We start from the raw sequence: 16,442 nt of genomic DNA on the forward strand, positions 1-16,442 counted from the left end.
TTGAGTAGATTTTCTACTTTATTTCCTGCAGCCTGCAGGCTGTTAATTTATTAAAGGATTCAGTCAATAAGTTAGTTGTCTTTCCCGTTTTGAATAGGAGTATATATAGAAAACGCCGTTGTCAGCCGTGTTTTTGTAAAACGTGATTTTTAACAGCGTTTTACCTTAACGTACTAAACGACCGTTAAGGTAAAATGCAGTTTAAAACCGCGGTTTACATATTTTGGTAACTAAATTTTTTTTCACCTAAAAAAGTATTTTGAGTAAAAAAAACAATATTTTGATTTCGGACTCTATTATTACCTTATTATGATTTGACATATCACGCATGTCCAACAAAAGCCATAAACTGATAGCAACTCAAACTATCGTATTTGTAGGGATTAACGGTTCTGATATTTATTACGTAGCTTGTTATGATTTGACTAAATGTGGATCTCTAAGAACTAAGCACGCTTTGTTCTAGGTTATTTAACAGAGACTACATAGGAGTAATACAAGATTCTTTTTTCTTTTCCCAAGAAATTATTGTACAATATCTTTTTTGCACTTGAGGTTCTGGCGTAAAGCTTCATTTTGAGCAGGTGGTGTATAGTAGTAACGGGGACAAATGATTCCAAAAAACGTGGTAAATCAAATTAGTATAAAATTCATTGTGCTTGGTGATACTAAAGACAGATTTTGAAATTAATTAGAACTTGCTTCTTCAAGAAAAAATAGGATGAGGAGTTTTATTGTTTTTGGTGAAACACTGAGTATACCCTTTATATATTTGAATTCTATAGATCGTAACTTTGTTTAGTTTATGCATTTTGCACGTGAGTGACAGAGTGAGGCAGTATCTTTTTTATAAGTTCTTTGCAATGGGGATTGGAGAAGGAAAAAAATAAGTTAATGTGTTGGGTGTGCGAATAAAATTTTACATTGGTAGCTCAAAAGATTGGGGAGCCTATATATAAATAAAAATTGCTATTTTCCAAAAGTACTTTTTTGAAAAGCACTTATGACAAAAATATATTTTACAAAATAAATAGTCTTTTCTGAGTTTCACCAATTTTGTTTTAAACCCTACTTATGCTTTGGTAAATAAAATTCTTTTAATTACCGATTTTTTTTTTAAAGCTAGACCAAACAACCTATAAATAAGATTGGTCTCAGAAGCTCGAAGAACAGATAATGGCTCAAGAAATTTTATTGCTCAACAATATGTCCGTAATAAAAAAATTTATAAAAAAAAAAAAAAAAAAAAATTCTTGGCGCAAAAGAGAACAATAGTACAAAGCATGAATTCGGTCCAATTATTCTCCTAATTTCAAACAAAGTCGAATATAGAGTATTTAAATCTAAATTGAACATAAGAGAAAGTTTGGAAAGTCTGATTAGTCTGCCAAGCCTGGCATATTTGATGTACTAGGAAGAGCTAACTTGAATGCCTTTTCAACATCCTGCACTCTAATTTCAACGTTTTGATCAATCTGCAAGAACGAATTGAATGTCATATATATTAGTAGTTCATTTGAGGCTTGAAAACTTTAGCAAAACCATTTTGGTTATCATGTAATATAATTTGACAAAGTATTGCCTCTTCACTAGGAATGTACAATGAAAATCGATAAATCGCACCAAACCGATAATCTTAGCCAAATCGAAAAAAACTCCGATTGTGATTTTGGTTTGATTTAGTTTGGTATTGGAAATTGGTTTTATTTGGTTTGGTTTTAACTAAAAAAGGTCACTAAACCAACCCGATAGTACATTTATATAATTTATAAAAATATTTTATACATAGAAATATTTATTGTAATGTAATTTATAAATATTTCTTAAACTTTTTCACAATTTTATCTCTTAACGTATTATTTCAAGTTTAAAATGTTAAATGAATCTTATAACCAATAAATGTAGTAACTCAAATAAAGTCCAAAATCAATACCAATGCTAACAAAAGAAATTCAATGCAACACTAGGAATGACGATAGTGTTGGATATCTAGTTTTTAGTTTTACATTAGTTTATAGTTGTGCCATCAAGACTTAAAGGCACGTTCTATAGAGTGGTGGTTAGACCGACTATATTGTATGGAGCAGATTGTTGGCCCGTTAAGAAGTCCCATGTCCAGAAGATAAAGGTAGCTGAGATGAGAATGTTGATCAGATGGATATGTGGGTATACTAGGAAAGACAAGACTTGGAACGAAGTTATTAGGGAAAAGGTGGGTGTTGCATCGGTGGAGTACAAATTGCGGGAATCAATGCTGAGATGGTTCGGGCACGTACAGAGGAGAGACATAGATGTCCCGGTCAGGAGGTGTGAGAGGTTGACCATAGCGGGTCTAAGGAAGGGTAGGGGTAGCCTAAGAAGTATTAGGTGATTAGGCAGGACATGTTATTGCTCCAGCTTACCGAGGACATGACCCTCAATAGGAAATGATGGAGATTGAGATCTAGGGTGGAAGGATGACAGTGTGGAGATTGAGAATTATGGTGGAAGGATGGCATGTAGTCGCTAGTGTCTCTTAGTCTTACTAGTAGTAGTGGTACTAGTTTTGTATTTCTCTTATTTTCGGTTCTTTATTATATGATGTTATGTTATTTGCTTCTATTGCATTGTTGTTGCTACTGTCTGTCACTTTATTTTCACTGTTCCTTGAGCCGAGGTTCTATCGGAAACAGTCTCTCTGCCGTAAGAAGGTAGGGGTAAGGTCTGCACACACATTACCCTCCTCAAACCTCACATGTGGGATTATACTGGGTTTGTTATTGTATAATTAGTTTTTAATGAAAATGCATAACTTAGTTTATCTTTTTCTTTAGTGCTTAGTTACGTAATTAATAGTACTTATTAGCTATACTTATTTTAGCATGAGCTATAGTTATGTAATTAATAGTACTTATTAGCTATACTTATTTTAGCATGAGCTATATAGTATTCTTAGATTATGTTATTTTTTATCATGGCTTATTAATTAGCAATATTTACTTTATGCAATTTTATTATCATTATATTGTTATTGAATATTTTAGTATAATGCTATGACTTATCTCATATTATTGTGTTATTTTCTTGAAAAATAATTATATAGTTGTATTTTACTAGAACTAAAAAAATATTTAGAGCACAAGTTATATATTTTGTGCTATGACGACTTTATCGGAAAAAACCCTGAAAACTCGTAAAAAAAATCGAAAAACCCGAGAAAAACTGAGATTGAAAAACCCGACTTTGTTGGTTTGATTTGGTTTATAGATTTAAAAACCTGACACCATTAGTTTGGCTTGGTAATTGAAAAATCCGAACCAACTCGACCTATGTACACCCCTACTCTCCACAAAAGAAATACTCCATTACTTAATACCCTATGAGAAAAATCAAAGCTGTAAAAGTTAATTAGAAAACTACTTTTTTTTCCTTGCCTATATTACTGTATTAGAATAAGAAAGGTTTAATCTGCATGACCACAAAATAATTAAAAACTCACCTAGTCAGTTGAAGAAAAGCTAATATATATAAAAGTAAAATGCCTTCATTGGAAATTTGGAATATATATAATCACGTTTTGATAGCTACAAAAAAGATAAACAGTAAGAAATTACCTCAGCAAGAACGGAGATATAATGAAGAGCAATATGATTGGATGGTGTAACTCTAATGTGATGAATAGTAAGATGTAGCTGTTCCATTATTCCAGCAATTATTGTGAAGATACTCCTCATTTCCTTACTGCAATGGATTCCTATGAGTATATTCTTGTCTAGAATTTGAACCTTGATATCATTCTGATCAGGTTTGGATTCATCAAAATTCTTAGCCAGAAAAGAGTTGTCATCAGATGTAGTAGCAGCCAAAGGATATTGTTTTTGTACTGTGGAAGTTGATTCAATCAGGTTTGTATTCTTTGTTGTCCCAGCTTCCTCTAAAGCCCTAACACGTCCTTGAAGTTCTCCTATGTACTTGATTGAATCTTCAAGAATTGAAGCTTTGTCCAACTGATCATGCAATATTACAAAGATATTTTCAAGTGTTAGGTTAGCCATATATCCCATAGAAAGAAAAAAAAGTCAGTCCGGTGCACAAAGCCTTCCGCGTTCATGCGAAGGGTCGCACCTTAAGGGGGCGATGTAGCCATGTAGTCAGCCTACCCTAATACAAGTATCAGTGGCTGATTCTACGGGTCGAACCCGTGACCTATTATGGCTCGAATCCTGATCTATAAGTCACACGGAGAAAATTTTACCGTTGCTCCAAGGCTCCTCTCAACATGCAAACCATGGAGATGGAAGAATTTAAATAAGCAGTAAACTATGTTACTTTTAGTTATAGTAGGCATTTGTTGTTAATTTTGTGTTTATTAGCATGTCATTGAGGAAAAAGAAGAGCCAAAGCAGTGAAAATAGAGGGAACAGCCCGAGTCTCTCCAATTTTTTCTCAAAGATTGTAAGCTTGGAATAAATTCCCTAATTTCAAAACATAGATCCTATGGAGTATTAATTTATTAAGAACATGAAAAGAGTAGTCTGATGCACAAGGCATCCCCATTTATGCAAGTCCGGCAAAGGTCGCACCTCAAGTGGTGCGAAACAGCTAGCTTACCATAATGCAAACATTAATGATTGTTTCCACGGCTCGAATCTGTGACCTACTTTATCGTTGCTCTAAGGCTCCCCTAAATTTATCAAGAACATGATTCGCTCCCGTTTGGCCATAGATTTTGGCTACTTTTTTTCAAAAAAATATAAAATTGAAAACATTATTTGTTCATAAAATAATCACTTTTTGAAAAAAAAATTAAAAAAAGTTTTTAGTTCCCAAAAACTGGTCTAAGGCAGTTTTTGGGTGAATTTTTTTTTCTTCCACTCACAAAACCTCAATTTTTCTTCAAATAAAATGCATGTTCAAATATAACTTCAACTTCCAAAAATTATTTTTCAACACAACTTTAAAAACTTTTTTTTTCAAATTTCAACCAAATCTATGTCCAAACGCTAGCGAAATAAGATTTCTGTACCCTAACTGACTAAAGAAATCATACATCTATTGAAAAAGGACATTTATAGAACTACTTTAAACCTAGTTGTACTAGTAATAACTTATAAAAGAGACACTATTGAAATTAGAAATACCTTCTTGAGACCTGGAATACTTTTGGCCAAGACAGCAAATAGTTGGGTAAATCTTTCTCGGCGTTTCCTTTCAGCCAAAAGATGATCTTGAGATTGCAAAGGACTTCTACATATCCTCTTAGGCATTGATGTTGTTGGTGATGAAGACATGTTTATGACCTTTTCAGATATCATATCATAATCTATTTCATCCCCTACAAAATTTGATTCTGGATTTCCAAATGAAATAATGTTAGGCGAAGAAGAAGAATTATTAGTAGAAGTAGAGGAATTAGGAGAAGAAGAAAAAGCAATTTTCGGAATTTCCATTAATGAAGAAGTACTGCTAGGATTTTGATTAGGGAAAGATGTGAACATTTCAGAGAGTAAATTCTTAAATTCAAAAGGTTCTTCACCACCAGTTGTATTTTCAAGGTTATTAAAACTTGCATTTTCCATGGCTAAATTTAGAAAAATAGAGGAGAAAAAGAGAAATATTGTCAAGAAAAAACAAACACTAGCTTTGAATTTTTTCAGCTGTACTTTGTTTTCTTATATGCTATATATAGAAACAGACCCTAACGTGTGAACAGTTTTTTTTTCTTATGGATGGCGTGTGTGGTTATTTTCTTCTATTTTAGTACTTATTAGAAGTTGAAGCAAATATTTCCTTGCTTTACATGCTGATTGAAAAAGATTGTTGAGGGATGAAAGGCGAGGAAATATTTTTATTATTGGTTTGTTATTAATTATATATACAGGTAGTGTATTTTTCATTATGCAAATGGTTTAGCAACAATAGTGTACCTATCTTCAGTTGAAAATGATGTTGATCCCTTGACCCATTCCCCCCCCCCCCCTCCCCCTCCCCCCCCCCCCCAAAAAAAAAAAAACCTCTATCATTTCATTTTGTTGGTCTTAGTGTGTGTAGGCATGCAAAATTTATTGGATTTAAATCCATAAAATTAATTTGGTCTATATTTCAAATTCAAGATATATTGGTCCAAATAAATATATGGGCTAGTATAATTGAATTAATTATATAAGTCCAACATATATGGGTTAATAAATAAGTCTTAATCCATTGGGCTAGCCCATTTAATTGGGCTAAAGTGATGAGCCCACTTCATTAAGCCCAAGATGACATCTTCCTAGAGGCCCAGTTTGGTACCACGTGTCAAATGACGTGGCGCGCCAAGTCAAGCGGAAGAGCCAATAGGATCATGCCACATGTCAAAATGACAAGGCATGCCCAGTCACACTAAAGGCCAATGAAATCGCGCCACGTGTGCAAGTGACATGTTCTGGCCAATCAAATGCGAGCATGTCACACTTCAATTTGATTGGTCGGAAAGAGTTTGTTCTTATCACAACTCTTCCCTTCCACAACTATAAATAGGGGTCTTCATAACTCAGAAAAGGGACCAGAAGTTATAACAAGAAGCAAGAAAGAGCTCGTGGATCAAACGCTGCAAATTCCTCTACAAGTTTCAAGCTTCAAGTTCAAGCTCAAGAAATCAAGTTCAAGCTCAAGAACGAAGAACGAATCAAGGTCAAGTTCAAGCAATCAATAGAACAAATCAAGGTCAAGTTCAAGCAATCAACTAAAGCTCAAGAACGAGATCATCGTTCGTGGCGACAACTACAAATTCAAGATCAAGCTCAAAGGCCCTTGAATTTATTTACTATTGAAAAGAAGAATCAGAGGATTCATAGAGATTGTAACACTCAAATATTTGAAATCAAATACTACGATTGTTGCGATATTTTCGGTCTTGATTTTATTTTCTCGACGCAAATTTATTGTCTACAAATTCTGGCACGCCCAGTGGGACAATCTCTACCTCTCATCTCAACTTTTCAATCACCAAAGTTCAAGAACATTGAAATGGCTTCAAAGAAAATCAACTCCGTTTCAACTTCCACCAAAGCTGCTAACTCCAGGTTCTACGCTGATGTGGAAAGCATCCTCGATGTTACCTTTGGAAGCTTCGGACCAGTTACGAGGAGCAAAGCAAGCTCTTTAGGACAACAAGCACCCCAAGTGTCGTCCGCGTCAACCCCTGTTTTCGGATCTTCATCCTCAAAAGGAGAAAGATCTTCCACAAACGCATCTGAAGGAGGAAGCGATGTTGCTGAAAAGATCAAGAAAACTCTTTCTCTGCTTGACCTCTCCGGATCCAAGCACTCTGCTATGAAGGAAGATGATGATGCTTCAAGTGATGGATCCTCCCCACTTACACCACATAGCGTGAGCCGATCAAGGATCAATATGTGTGAAAATCCATGCTACTCTCTGTCGTCCACGACAATCATGCAAGCTATGGTGACAAATACTTCATCCATAGAGGAGCAGTTGGCAAACTTGACGGAAGCAATCGCTGGCTTGACCAAATGCATGCAAAATCAAGAGGCTAGAATTGATAAGCTAATAGACAGGGTGGGAATCTTGATGGAAGAAGAATCCACCCATGCACCCGGCAAGCTCCCAGAAGTTCTAGAGAGTGACTCTCCTCCAAGACAAGCAGCATCCACTAAGGCTATCCCTGTTTCATCTGAAGGAATGATTCCAATCGATCAACTGAAGGAGTTCATTGAAGGAACCATTAAGAACAAATATGAAGTTGCTGCCAAATCCTCCCTTACGTATGCAAAGCCGTACACTTCAAGGGTCGATATGTTGAAGATGCCTTCTGGCTATCAACCTCCAAAGTTTCAACAGTTTGATGGTAAAGGTAACCCAAAGCAACATGTGGCTCACTTCGTGGAGACGTGCAACAATGCTGGGACTTATGGAGATTACCTCATCAAGCAATTTGTCCGCTCGCTAAAAGGAAATGCTTTTGACTGGTACACAGACCTCGAGGCTGGATCTATCGATAGTTGGGATCAGCTAGAGCAAGAATTCCTCAATCGCTTTTATAGTACGAGACGTACTGTGAGTATGATAGAACTTACAAATACTCGTCAACGAAAGGGGGAACCAGTTATCGACTTTATCAATCGTTGGAGGAATGCAAGCCTCAACTGCAAAGACAGGCTTAGTGAAGCTTCAGGCATAGAGATGTGCATCCAAGGCATGCATTGGGGATTGCACTACATATTGCAATGTATCAAGCCTAGCATATTTGAAGAACTTGCAACTCGTGCCCATGACATGGAATTGAGCATGGCCTCCGCTGGAAATGAAAGGCTGCCCATCTATGAACCTCGCAAAGCAAATGACAAGCAAGAAGTCAGGAAGTGGGGCAAGTTCGTACCCAAGTTTGAAAGCAAAGAAGCTATGAATGTCAACACATCACCTATGAAGTTCACGACGAAGGTGAGCAAGAAGCAGAGTATGAAATCCACTTCTTTTCACGATAAGCCAAGTGGAAAGTTGAGTTTAAAAGAAATGCAAGATAAAGAGTACCCATTTCTAGATTCCGATGTGCCAGCTATCTTTGAAGAACTCCTTGAGTTAAATCTCATTGAGCTTCCAGAGATGAAGCGGCCGAATGAAGCTGGGAAAACAAATGACCCAAACTACTGCAAATATCACTGACTTGTAAGCCACCCTCTGGAGAAGTGCTTTGTCTTCAAGGACAAAGTCATGGACTTGGCTCGCGAAAAGAAGATCGTGCTTGAAGATGAGAGAGCAAGCGCAAACCAAGTCTCTATCACCTTCGGCTCATTTAGTCCGGATGAATTATGCGGTGTTAATGAAAGTAAAAATGAAGAATTACTGGAGAAAGACAAAGTTGAAGACGATCAACCTTATGATGATGAAGGTTGGACGTTGGTGACTCGTCGTAGGCGCCACAAAAGGAGCCCACGAAAAGAATCAGTGGAACAACCAACAAGGAAGATGATGGTAAAAAGACCAACGAAAAAGAATCCAGTTAGGCATTTGAAGAAAGCAAAAGTGGAGATGTACCACCCTCAAAAGCCACGAAATCCAGTGACCTTGGAGGAGTTTTTACCAAGTTGGTTCCGCACGAAGATTTCCCATGAGGGCATTGATGCCTCTTGTTGCCACGCTGACAAAGGGGAAGAAAAGAGTGATGACCTACCGTTGGAACCATCTTCGGAAAAGCCTATCGAGTCCACTCCTCAAGAAGTTAATGCTTGTGAGGAAAAGGTCACATTCACAAATGACGATCTTTTGCTAGGTGACACTCCTCATAACCGCCCATTGTACCTGGTTGGCTATATGCGCGATGAAAGGGTAAATCGGATTTTGGTTGATGGAGGATCCTCAGTGAACATTTTGCCAATCCACACTGTGAAAGAACTTGGTATTCCCATGAACGAACTCTCAGAAAGTCGTGTGATGATCCAAGGATTCAACCAAGGGGGGCAAAGAGCCATAGGCGCGATCAGGCTGGGAATCACTATTGAAGATATGCAATCAAGTGCATGGCTGCATGTGATCGACGCGAAGACTTCATACAATGTTTTGCTTGGGAGGCCTTGGATACATGAGAATAAAGTTGTTCCATCTACCTACCATCAATGTTTAAAATACTACGAGGGTGAAGTCGAGAAGACGATAGTTGCTGATGATGAGCCATTCACCGAGGCTGAGTCACACTTCGCCGATGCAAAGTTCTACTTGAAGAACCACATTGTGAAGGAGCCGAAAGCTGATGATGGTATGAAAAGCAAGAATGACGAAACCATAACTAAAAGAGCTGAGGTGACTATTGGTAAAGCCAAAGCTGTTACAAAGAAGGTACCTACCAACGTGAATAAATCTCATAAAGGGGGTATTGTGTCCTATGGAAAGAAAGTAAGTCCCGCGCTCCAATATGTCCCTAAAAGGAAGAAAGACGAAGGCGAATCATATAATATCCAAACCAACATGCCAAAAGAGTTAACTCTTCCGATCAAACGAATTGAGGAAGTAAAGTCGTCCTCAATGCCGCTTGATGGGTTTGTAGCCCAAAATCGTTTGCAAAATGTGGTACTCCCTACAAAGCGAACAGATAAAGGTTTTGACCCTAACGCTTACAAGCTATTTGCAAAAGCTGGATACAATCCCAACGAGCCGTCAAAGTTAGGGAAGCTCCCATCAGAAGCTGCAACGAGGTAACCACGTGAAGGTCTGGGATACAAGCAACCATCACCAGTGCGCATCTCAATAAGAAGGGCGAGTAGCAATTATATCAGTGTAGAAGATGAATCAGCTGCTTCTAACAAACCTTCTGTCTTTGATCGGCTTGGAAAATCAACTGTGAGAACTTCTGTATTTGAGAGATTGGGTCCATTAAAGAAGGGGAATAAGTTCCAGAGAAATCATCGAAATACAAGAACACCCGCTTCACCCAAAATTCAGGAGATCTCTCAGGATTTCCAAAGTTTGGTTCCTTCCAGAATGAGGCGACAAACAAAACTAGTGGTTTCATGTGAAGGAGTACTGAAGGTAAAGCCATATACTGTGGTCTACACTAAGGAACGTGACGAAGATGAAGAAAGTGTAGGTTCTTCGTATCATGTCACTGTACAAGGCGAGAATGTTGTTTCGTCTTCGATGGAGGATAATGCGGAATTGGAGGATATTTCATCGTGTTATCACATATCCTCCAATGATGGGGACCCTCAAGAAGATGAAGTCATTAGCTTAGACGGTGTAATGGTCTTTGCTTCAGACAAAAGAAATCTTTGACTTAGACGGTGTAATGGTCTTCGCTTCAGACGAAATAAATCTTTGGCCCAGACGGTGTAATGGTCTATGCCTTAGATAAAATGAAGTTAAATCTTCAAACAAGATGAAGTCATTAGCTTAGACGGTGTAATGGTCTTCGCTTCAGACGAAATGAATCTTTGGCCCAGACGGTGTAATGGTCTATGCCTTAGATAAAATAAAGTTAAATCTTCAAACAAGATGAAGTCATTAGCTTAGACGGTGTAATGGTCTTCGCTTCAGACAAAATAAATCTAGCCCGGACGGTGTAAAGGTCTATACCTCAGATAAAATGAAGTTAAACAAGATAAAGTCATTAGCTCAGACGATGTAATGGTCTTCGCTTCAGATAATAAATCTTTGGCATAAACGGTGTGATGTTCTTTGCCTAAGATAAAATAAATCTTTGGCTTAGACGGTTAACGGTTAATGAGTACTCATCCCTTCACACCCCAAGATTGTCTTCTTCATGCGTGGATCGTCTTGTTGAACAAGAACATATCTTTCTCGCTTGACCTACAAAAAAAAACGGACAACAAAACAAGGAAAGCACAATAAAAGAAGAAGAAATTACCTTCGCATCAATGCTTCCAGATCGTCAAAAGTAGACTCAAAATAATTTACAAACGCTGAAATTGATACTGAAATTGGTGCTTATGGAATGAAGAGTATACGGGCTTATATAGATCCCTGAAGGCAGCTGTCGAGGACAAATTTTCGATGTGGGATGATCACTATAATTTGTCTCCTAATTGAATTAAGTTAGCCAGTGGCGGTGAAACATGTTTCTCGATGTCCAAAGCCGATATTATTGCTGTGTAATCCAATTATAATTGGAGACAAAGTACAATGGAAATTTCAATTGAAATAAAGTGTATACAAGGAGATCACGTTGATAAAGTAAGATGCAATATCTAAGCTTCTGTTTAATTACTATAGGTGGAGACAACATGTTCTAGTTAAAGAAAATACAATTCCAAGTACCAAAGTTTAACAGTGACGTAGCACCAAGTACTTTAATAAATATGGAGTTATTTCATGTCTTACACTTGAAACTGATGTTGCATTAAGTTGCTGATAGTTCTCTATTTTCCACATTGCATAGATTACTGTTAATCTCAAAAAGCATCAAGTTAATACTTCAAGCCTAGTCATCAAAGGTTCAATACCCCGTCAAGTCTTGAAGTAGGGGGCATTTGTAGGCATACAAAATTATTAGATTTAAATCCATAAAATTAATTTGGTCTATATTTTAAATTCAAGATATATTGGTCCAAATAAATATATGGGCTAGTATAATTGAATTAATTATATAAGTCCAACACATATGAGTTAAATAAATAAGTCTTAATCCATTGGGCTAGCCCATTTAATTGGGCTAAAGTAATGAGACCACTTCATTAAGCCCAAGATGACATCTTCCTAGAGGCCCAGTTTGGTGCCACGTGTCAAATGACGTGGCGCCAAGTCAAGCGGAAGAGCCAATAGGATCATGCCACATGTCAAAATGACAAGGCATGCCCGGTCACACTAAAGGCCAATGAAATCGCGCCACGTGTGCAAGTGACATGTTCTGGCCAATCAAATGCGAGCATGTCACACTTCAATTTGATTGGTCGGAAAGAGTTTGTTCTTATCACAACTCTTCCCTTCCACAACTATAAATAGGGGTCTTCATAACCCAGAAAAGGGACCAGAAGTTATAACAAGAAGCAAGAAAGAGCTCGTGGATCAAACGCTGCAAATTCCTCTACAAGTTTCAAGCTTCAAGTTCAAGCTCAAGAAATCAAGTTCAAGCTCAAGAACGAAGAACGAATCAAGGTCAAGTTCAAGCAATCAATCTCAAGCTCAAGAACAAGATCATCGTTCGTGGAAACAAATATAGATTCAAGATCAAGCTCAAAGGCCCTTGAATTTATTTACTATTGAAAAGAAGAATCAGAGGATTCATAGAGATTGTAACACTCAAATATTTGAAATCAAATACTACGATTGTTGCGATATTTTCGGTCTTGATTTTATTTTCTCGACGCAAATTTATTGTCTACAAATTCTGGCACGCCCAGTGGGACAATCTCTATCTCTCATCTCAACCTTTCAATCACCAAAGTTCAAGAACATTGAAATGGCTTCAAAGAAAATCAACTCCGTTTCAACTTCCACCAAAGCTGCTAACTCCAGGTTCTACGCTGATGTGGAAAGCATCCTCGATGTTACCTTTGGAAGCTTCGGACCAGTTACGAGGAGCAAGGAAAGCTCTTTAGGACAACAAGCACCCCAAGTGCCGTCCGCGTCAACCCCTGTTTTCGGATCTTCATCCCCAAAAGGAGCAAGATCTTCCACAAACGCATCTGAAGGAGGAAGCGATGTTGCTGAAAAGATCAAGAAAACTCTTGCTCTGCTTGACCTCTCCGGATCCAAGCACTCTGCTATGAAGGAAGATGATGATTCTTCAAGTGATGGATCCTCCCCACTTACACCACATAGCGTGAGCCGATCAAGGATCAATCTGTGTGAAAATCCATGCTACTCTCCGTCGTCCACGACAATCATGCAAGCTATGGTGACAAATACTTCATCCGTAGAGGAGCAGTTGGCAAACTTGACGGAAGCAATCGCTGGCTTGACCAAATGCATGCAAAATCAAGAGGCTAGAATTGATAAGCTAACAGACAGGGTGGGAATCTTGATGGAAGAAGAATTCACCCATGCACCCGGCAAGCTCCCAGAAGTTCTAGAGAGTGACTCTCCTCCAAGACAGGCAGCATCCACTAAGGCTATCCTTGTTTCATCTGAAGGAATGATTCCAATCGATCAACTGAAGGAGTTCATTGAAGGAACCATTAAGAACAAATATGAAGTTGCTGCCAAATCCTCCCTTACGTATGCAAAGCCGTACACTTCAAGGGTCGATATGTTGAAGATGCCTTCTGGCTATCAACCTCCAAAGTTTCAACAGTTTGATGGTAAAGGTAACCCAAAGCAATGTGGCTCACTTCGTGGAGACGTGCAACAATGCTAGGACTTATGGAGATTACCTCATCAAGCAATTTGTCCGCTCGCTAAAAGGAAATGCTTTTGACTGGTACACAGACCTCGAGGCTGGATCTATCGATAGTTGGGATCAGCTAGAGCAAGAATTCCTCAATCGCTTTTATAGTACGAGACGTACTGTGAGTATGATAGAACTTACAAATACTCGTCAACGAAAGGGGGAACCAGTTATCGACTTTATCAATCGTTGGAGGAATGCAAGCCTCAACTGCAAAGACAGGCTTAGTGAAGCTTCAGGCATAGAGATGTGCATCCAAGGCATGCATTGGGGATTGCACTACATATTGCAATGTATCAAGCCTAGCATATTTGAAGAACTTGCAACTCGTGCCCATGACATGGAATTGAGCATGGCCTCCGCTGGAAATGAAAGGCTGCCCATCTATGAACCTCGCAAAGCAAATGACAAGCAAGAAGTCAGGAAGTGGGGCAAGTTCGTACCCAAGTCTGAAAGCAAAGAAGCTATGAATGTCAACACATCACCTATGAAGTTCACGACGAAGGTGAGCAAGAAGCAGAGTATGAAATCCACTTCTTTTCACGATAAGCCAAGTGGAAAGTTGAGTTTAAAAGAAATGCAAGAGAAAGAGTACCCATTTCTAGATTCCGATGTGCCAGCTATCTTTGAAGAACTCCTTGAGTTAAATCTCATTGAGCTTCCAGAGATGAAGCGGCCGAATGAAGCTGGGAAAACAAATGACCCAAACTACTGCAAATATCACTGACTTGTAAGCCACCCTCTGGAGAAGTGCTTTGTCTTCAAGGACAAAGTCATGGACTTGGCTCGCGAAAAGAAGATCGTGCTTGAAGATGAGAAAGCAAGCGCAAACCAAGTCTCTATCACCTTTGGCTCATTCAGTCCGGATGAATTATGTGGTTTTAAAGAAAGTAAAAATGAAGAATTACTGGAGAAAGACAAAGTTGAAGACGATCAACCTGATGATGATGAAGGTTGGACGTTGGTGACTCGTCGTAGGCGCCACAAAAGGAGCCCACGAAAAGAATCAGTGGAACAACCAACAAGGAAGATGATGGTAAAAAGACCAACGAAAAAGAATCCAGTTAGGCATTTGAAGAAAGCAAAAGTGGAGATGCACCACCCTCAAAAGCCACGAAATCCAGTGACCTTGGAGGAGTTTTTACCAAGTTGGTTCCGCACGAAGATTTCCCATGAGGGCATTGATGCCTCTTGTTGCCACGCTGACAAAGGGGAAGAAAAGAGTGATGACCTACCGTTGGCACCATCTTCGGAAAAGCCCATCGAGTCCACTCCTCAAGAAGTTAATGCTTGTGAGGAAAAGGTCACATTCACAAATGACGATCTTTTGCTAGGTGACACTCCTCATAACCGCCCATTGTACCTGGTTGGCTATATGCGCGATGAAAGGGTAAATCGGATTTTGGTTGATGGAGGATCCTCAGTGAACATTTTGCCAATCCACACTGTGAAAGAACTTGGTATTCCCATGAACGAACTCTCAGAAAGTCGTGTGATGATCCAAGGATTCAACCAAGGGGGGCAAAGAGCCATAGGCGCGATCAGGCTGGGAATCACTATTGAACATATGCAATCAAGTGCATGGCTGCATGTGATCGACGCGAAGACTTCATACAATGTTTTGCTTGGGAGGCCTTGGATACATGAGAATAAAGTAGTTCCATCTACCTACCATCAATGTTTAAAATACTACGAGGGTGAAGTCGAGAAGACGATAGTTGCTGATGATGAGCCATTCACCGAGGCTGAGTCACACTTCGTTGATACAAAGTTCTACTTGAAGAACCGCATTGTGAAGGAGATGAAAGTTGATGATGGCATGAAAAGCAAGAATAAAGAGCCCTCAACTAAAAGAGAAGAGGTGACTACTGGTGAAGCCAAAGCTGTTAGTAAGGAGGTACAACCCAACGCGAATAAGTCTTATAGAGGGAATATTACGTCTTATGGCAAGAAAGTAAGTCTGGCGCTCCAATATGTCCCTAAAAGGAAGAAAGATGAAAGTGAATCATCTAATCGCCAAGCCAACATGCTAAAGGAGTTAACTCTTCCGGTCAAACGAATTGAGACAGTAAAGTCGTCCTCAATGCCACTTGCAGGGTTTGTAGCCCAAAATCGTTTGCAGAATGTGGCACTCCCTACAAAGCGAACAGATGAAGGTTTTGACCCTAACGCTTACAAGCTATTTGCAAAAGCTGGATACAATCCCAATGAGCCGTCAAAGTTAGGGAAGCTCCCATCGGAAGCTGCAACGAGGCAACCACGTGAAGGTTTGGGATACAAGCAACCGTCACCAGTGCGCATTTCAATAAGAAGGGCGAGCAACAACTATATTACTGTAGAAGATGAATCAACCGCTTCTAACAAGCCTCCTGTCTTTGATCGACTTGGAAGATCACCTGTGAGGACCTCCGTGTTTGAAAGATTGGGTCCACTAAAGAAGGGGAACAAGTTCCGGAGAAATTTTCAAAGCATAAGAACACCCGCTTCACCCAAAATCCAGGAGATCTCTAAGGATTTCCAAAGTTTGGTTCCTTCTAGAATGAGGCGACAAACAAAACTTGTGGTTTCATGTAAAGAAGTACTGAAGGTAAAGCCATATACTGTGGTCTATACTAAGGAACGTGAT

The 16,442-nt window shown here is 38.8% G+C and overlaps 1 protein-coding gene across 1 annotated transcript; it reads right to left on the reverse strand.

Annotated features, from left to right (window-relative positions):
- Window positions 1,284–5,613, reverse strand: LOC109228345 (transcription factor bHLH18-like). Its single transcript, XM_019393496.1, has 3 exons — window positions 5,121–5,613; window positions 3,594–3,986; window positions 1,284–1,475 (listed from the first exon to the last, which is right to left on the reverse strand). The coding sequence occupies exons 1-3, from the start codon at window positions 5,556–5,558 to the stop codon at window positions 1,380–1,382; spliced, it is 927 nt and encodes a 308-aa protein (XP_019249041.1). The 5' UTR covers window positions 5,559–5,613; the 3' UTR covers window positions 1,284–1,379.

This window comes from Nicotiana attenuata, chromosome 6 (genome assembly GCF_001879085.1).
Source record: "Nicotiana attenuata strain UT chromosome 6, NIATTr2, whole genome shotgun sequence".
Lineage (NCBI taxonomy): Eukaryota > Viridiplantae > Streptophyta > Magnoliopsida > Solanales > Solanaceae > Nicotiana > Nicotiana attenuata.